General features: G+C 43.6%; 1 protein-coding gene across 2 annotated transcripts in view; it reads right to left on the bottom strand.

The window, feature by feature from the left end:
* The window catches only part of olfm2a (olfactomedin 2a), a 19,443-nt gene extending 19,018 nt beyond the window's left edge, over window positions 1-425 (bottom strand). Inside the window, exon 1 of one of the 2 annotated variants that reach the window (XM_030789852.1) lies at window positions 282-425. In XM_030789852.1, coding sequence (XP_030645712.1) covers window positions 282-425 — 144 coding nt within the window. The remainder of the gene's footprint in view (window positions 1-281) is intronic. The other variant, XM_030789853.1, reaches the window with a different exon arrangement.
* Between the last annotated feature and the right edge of the window lie 6,048 nt (window positions 426-6,473).

The raw sequence follows: 6,473 nt of genomic DNA, 5'->3' as shown, positions 1-6,473 counted from the left end.
TTTCACTGTCTCAATCTGAGCATCACTCACAAAACCGACGAGTCCCTAAGCAGTTGAGTCTCAATATCAGTCAAATCCTGAGACCGAATCTGTCACTTGCCCTAAGTCACAAAAAATCCCTTTCTCTCTCTTCGCCCAGGAGAAAAATCATCACACTTAAAGAACAGAGCATTAAAAGAAATCTCCCTAGCTACGGTGATATCCCACGGCCGCAAGAAAAACCCCAAACCACTGACAACCAGCTGTATGAACGTAAGGTAAAAAGGTGTCACATTACGCACGCTCACGATCCTCTCTGAGGTGCCTCCTCTGGAGATGGTGGTCCCGTTAAGCCCCACGAGTGAAGGTAGCGTTTGGGACATCCAGTTGGTCACCATGGCCATGGTGCTCAGCACCGCTCCGATCTTCAGCAGTGGTACACTCATGTCTCTCTCTCTCTCTCTCTCTCTCTCTCTCTCTCCGGGGCCAACCCTCGCCGCCCTAAGGCCCCCCTCCCTCCCTCCCTACTGCCCCAGGCTGGGGTCCAGACACAGTCAAGACAGGCTCGGACGCAAGCCCCCGACGTTCCTCTCCTCTGACCCCCCGTGCGCGAGAAGAGCGACGGCGTAACTCAACGAGAACCAGAGAGCAAAAAAAAAAAAGAAAACAAAAAAGAAAACCCCACACACACAAACCACAAGGCACAGGCGAGAGCTGCAATCCAGCAGTATCGTAGGACACCACACTCTGGCTTCACTGTCTGAGAACGACTGCCTGTTTCTCACACCCCCCCCTCCTCCTCAGCCCCCCCCCCCTCCACAGCTCTCTCTCTGTACGCTCTCTCTCTCTCTCTCTCTCTCGCTCCATCCCTCTCTCTGTCTCTCTCTCTCTCAAGATGCGGAGCTGCGCATTGGCTGCTTTCCTCTTTCCTCCGTCCCCTCCCTATGTGTCTCTCTCTCTTTTCCAGTCTTGCTCCACATACAGCCCCTCTCTTATTCTTTCTGTTGGTTCCCATGTGTCTTCCAAACCAGTCCTTCTCTTTCATGAGCTCTCAAACACAGAGAGAAAGAGAGGAAGCAAGGGAAAAAGCAAAGCTCAGAGATCTTTTTCAGAACCAATCAGCTTTTGATCAACCGTCTGTTTTGTGTTTATATTTTCCCCCAAAGAGTAAACTCAGCAAAATAACAATATGCGTGTTTGCGTCTGTGGGTTGTTGGTGTGTTTGTTTGAGAAAGAGGAGAGTGCTCACAGATGAAGAGTATGAAACGTTTCAGTCTGCGGTTCCACTTGACAGCTCATCAATCATAGGTTTTTCTGACACCGTGCGTAATCACGCCGTGATACACCCAAAGAACGATGGACAGAAAACCGAGCGCTAGCGCTCTCTCCGTCGGCTCTCTTTAACCGGACCTGACTGCAGTCAATCAAAAGCGTGGCCATGCAGGCAGTTTCTCAGGCTAAAATTAACCGGAGTGAAGTATGAGATGGCAGTTGGATAATTAAACAAATCAGTCAGATGGCGTTTGTTAAGCGAGATAGATGCAGTCTTGAAAATGAGAGATCAACGCAAGAGACTTTGGAAAGAAACACAAAGTCATCAGAGTTGAGGTGGAATTAATATGCCTTAACGTAATTTTTCCCCTCCATCATCCTATGTATTAAGTTGTCTTTTTGCTGTCAGTAGCATATAAGCTAAATCAGACGTCTGACTGAAGAGGAAAAAGATCATTCAGTTTGCTATGGTTGGTTATTCAACTGCACAGAATTTCCTTTTCCTTCCCTGTCTTTGCTCACCATGTTTTGACGTCTTGAGAGTGATATGAGATTGATAATGTCAAATCTGTTCTGAGAGTCTATGCGGTTTGACAGCTGCCCGAGACCTTTTTCAAGATAATGTCAGCCTTTTACAACTCACCTGCTCCCCATGCAGGCAATCTTAACTCAGTTGAGGCAATGTTGCCACCATGTGGTCAAAATTGTGTACTACAAACGCTAATAAGCAACTATTTACGTGGGAGAACCGCTGCAGCCACACCAAGCGCCGATCGACTGATGGTCATATTTATTGTATTCTAAGTACAGTTGTGAGATCTTGACGTCACGAATAAATTACAGATTAACCTTGAGCGGCTGCATGTTTGCTTTCGTCATTTTAATCTTGCAGCGGCAAGTTGTCATCTCATCCCCGTTTCCACCCAAGGATCTCAGTGGTACGTCAATGAATAAATAGATTTTTTTTTTTCAGGGTACAGCCTTGCTTCAAACACAGCTCAAGAATCTCTCGAGAGCCGTAGCGGAACTTGCTCCTTTTAGAGGAAAGAGTGTACTTTTTTCCCCTATGGTATCTTATTGAGTTATAAATGACCGCGGCATCGTTTCTCTCAGCTAAGAATGCAGTGCTTATGTATAATCATATTGCAACAGGCTGAGTCATGTGACGCATGGAGAAAAACTACAGCGAGAGGTGAACTACAGGGGCATTCAACCCAGTAGCCGACAAGAGAATTCATGGTTGCTTAAACATGGTTGTTGAACTGCCGTTGCAATCTGTTCAGGATAAATCTTCCTTTAATGTCGTATAATAAATAAAGCTGTACGATGCAATGCGCAGTTAAACGGTCGCACGTCAATCCATTAAATATCAAAATAGTTTCTTGATTTTACACCCCAAGACATTAACTGATTAATTTCTCTGTGTACTAAAATCAGGGTCAATTTCTTCCTCGTCCACTCTACATTTTACAAGGCTGTTACCGGCAATGGTGCTTTACCTCGTAAAGATTTACTCATACGATATCGGCATTCACAGTAATTACACTCATACTGGCCAAAAGGGGGCATTCATGTTTAACAGATAGCAAAGACAGGATACCCTTTTCTTCCATTTAAATTATCAAGTGCTTTCTAAAGATGGTGTAACACAAAATTCTGCTTTAAATAGAGAATAAGGGAAAAAATTATTTTATGGGTTCTAGTGGTAGCTTCCTGCCTATCAGAAGGTTCATATTTGAATGCATTTACATAACTCTGTGTGTGTGTGTGTGTGTGTGTGTGCGTGTGTGCGTGTGTGTGTGTGTGTTCACTCCCCTTTTAGCTTTGCTGCAGCCATTAGGAAACAGCAGCTTGTCTGGAAGCCTTGTATGTGCCCTGCAGGCCCCTCAGTCTTTCTATTTCTGTCTACAGCCTTTACATCCTCATTAATGATCTTACTCATCTTCTCACACGCTGACATCACACACACACACACACACACACACACACAAACCACAAACACACCATGCAAGACACACACACACACACACACACACACACAAACCACACGCATACAACACATACACATACAAATACACACCATATATGCAATACCACACAAGCATGCATATCCACACTACACACACCACACATGCGCACGAGCGCACACACACACACACGCATGCACCACACACACACACACACACACATACATTTTGCTGACTTTCTATACACTTTATGATAAACATCTACTATAAATTCTATTGTGCTCTGTGCTGTTTGTTTAAAAAGGCATTTTTAATCAGCTCAAACCATGCAAGAGAACTGCCGCCCATGGCGCAATACAACAATTAATCGCTAGATGGCAGCAAAGGTCCTGAAAACAACTAAATCAAGAGCTCAACCAAGACTCCTTACTCTTATTTACACAAAGAAAACGTGACACAGATAAATACTGCTCTTATATTCACTTACATACTTCTTCAACAATATTTCATCATATAGCTATCAATCTTTATATCCTCCTTAGAAAAAATAAACAGTCGACAGCAAGGCTCTATCATACAGAGAAGGGAACCAAAAAAACCAAATCAGGTAGGCCTAATAAACACAGTGGTCTTCGGTCTTCTTTGAAAATCAGCATCAAAATCCACCTGAACAAAGGAGTCATCTCATTTCCATGGCAACAACCGGCGAGTTTAGAAACAAGTTGGTGGTCGGTGAGGCTGTTGCCGTGTGCGTGGACAGTTTGAATGGATGAGAGATAAAATACCCTGATTTTTTAGCACAAGAGACCATACTGCAACCCACTCACTGCTCACTTCACCATGGCGATGTCTCTTTCTCACCCAGAGAGCACTTAACTCTGGCTTTTAGCCCAATGAATAATGCAGCCTTGCCCATTACACACAACAACACTTACGACTCGCCCACCAGTCCACACTTAACACAGCTGTCCCACAGAAAGCTCATGTCAATATAGACAGTGTGGTCACTTCTGGTCAGCGCTAATAAATTATTAAATCTCTATTACCGTCTAATAGACAGAGAGATGAATGCACAGGGACTGTGGCGTTTCCGATATGAATGGAATCAGTCTGAGGCGCTGTAGGTCTTCAGTAGTGTTGAGTGTCCATTCTGCTTTGGAATCAAACACTTTTATTTTAACTTAAAGTTGCTATGGTTGTCATTATTGTTGACTGATGCAGCTATGTGACAATAATTTACTCTCCAGTAAGTTATTCTATACTTATCTATTACGGGAAACACATGTAGGTATGGCGTTTGATTGACAGTGCATTATAACTGTAAACAACGCGTCCTTTCCACTATCACCGTCATGATTTCTGAGGATGAGGAGACGTGTAAAAGGAGGGGGGAGCAAGCTGTTTTATCACATTAAACTCTGTTGGAACAGCTGGTGTGAGAGAACCGGCAATGTAGAGAGCTGCTGCTCCTCCGCTGCCTTTTCAGCAATCACACAAAAGCATCGCAGCTTCACATAGTGTTTCTGTCGTCGCTCGGCTTTATGTCCCTGTCTTACAAACCGCCGCTGTCGTAACTTTTTCAAACGGAGCTGTATAAGGTCTCTGTAGTTCTTTTCACAGCTTCGGCCAGAATGACTCTTTATTTACCGCAGTGCCGTGATGCAGGGGAGAGCAGCCAATACAATAGTTGGTTTCTTTCTCTCTCTCTCTCTCTCTCTCTCTCTCTCTCTTCTCTTTCTCTCTCTCTGTCTCTCTTCTCCTTAGGGCATTGCTCAGCTGAAAATCTCCCAAAGAAAGTAGTCAATAGAAAATGTTCAGCAGGAGGAAAGACATCTGTTAACAGGAATGGTAGTTTTAAAAACCCGTTCCCTTTGGGTCTGCGTGAACCTGAATCTCTACATCACGGCAAGTTAATCACCCACGTGCATTCATCTCACACACTATTACAATAATCGCCTACACATTTGCTTCACCTCAGTGACCTAATTGCAACCAAAGCCGCAGAGATGAATTCAATGAATATCGCTTGGAAGAAAACGGAGGCGACACACTGACCTTTTCGGCGCTGGCTTAATCAAACATTCGTTCTGTGGTGAGAGGGAAGGGGGGGGGGGAAGTGCCATTCTCATAAATGGACTAATTACTGACAACAAATTGGGGAGTCTTAAGCTTGACAGAGAGGTAGCTCACTGAGAGAAAGCCCGTTAATTGAGGTTTGGTCCGCGTGGCTTTCCGCCTCATCAAAACGCCTGTCTTTCTGCTCCTGGATTCGGCCTTACTGCTATCTTTGAGAATAATTGGTCTTGCTATTCAGAGGCTGAATGAAAGTATATCCATCCTTTGAGCTGTGCTGACTTAATTTATTTCAAACCTCAGCTATAATTTAAGGAGACATTTTCTCAGAGAAATGAATTCGTCCACCTGCAATGTTTACGGACCATAATTATACTCGACCGTTGCAATATGGATGGGCGCAATTTTGACTGAAAGGCTTATTTATCCCCTTCACATAACGGAGCAAAAGAATTAATAAAATCATGCTTTTCAGTCTAACAACATCTGCTCGTACAGAACCGTCCTCCAGCGTTTTCCACCAGATTTTCAAAACATTTCCTTTCATCTGTGTTTTGGTATGATACATATGGGGGAAAAAACAGATTTTTTGGGGGGTGGGGTGGATTTGGGAGGGCTACTTTCAGAAACTTGTTGATACACACACACACACACGCACACGCACACACACACATACATATATAAATACACTATGTATATGTATGTATGTATGTATGCATGTTTGTATGTATGTGTGTGTGTGTGTGTGTGTGTGTGTGTATGTGTGTGTGTATGTATATATATATTGCAAGAGGAGGAAAAGAGAGGCAAATCATAATTAAGATATTAGCGTAATTAGGTAACGACTGCAAAAGATTAGAGCGTGTGGTAGGGCAAAGTGAAATGGAAAGAGAGAGAGAGAGAAGAAAAATAAAGTGGGAATATTTACATCCCCCGTGGATCAGAATTAATATGGATATTTGTTGAGGGCACAAAAAGGCAGATGTGGAAAGTGATTCTGCTTATGAATCAGATCACGTTGATGTTATTTTACAGTTAGGGGAAAAACTTAAGGTCATTGCTAAAAAAAAAGAAGAAGAAAGAAACACGGCTCACAGGAAACACGGTCAGTTCAGGTCAGTATAGAACGAACAAGAATAAGGAAAAGGGTGATGCAGGTTAGCTACACTTTCCCAAAGCTCA

This window comes from Chanos chanos, chromosome 13 (assembly GCF_902362185.1).
Source record: "Chanos chanos chromosome 13, fChaCha1.1, whole genome shotgun sequence".
Lineage (NCBI taxonomy): Eukaryota > Metazoa > Chordata > Actinopteri > Gonorynchiformes > Chanidae > Chanos > Chanos chanos.
This window is presented reverse-complemented; position numbering and strand designations above follow the sequence as displayed.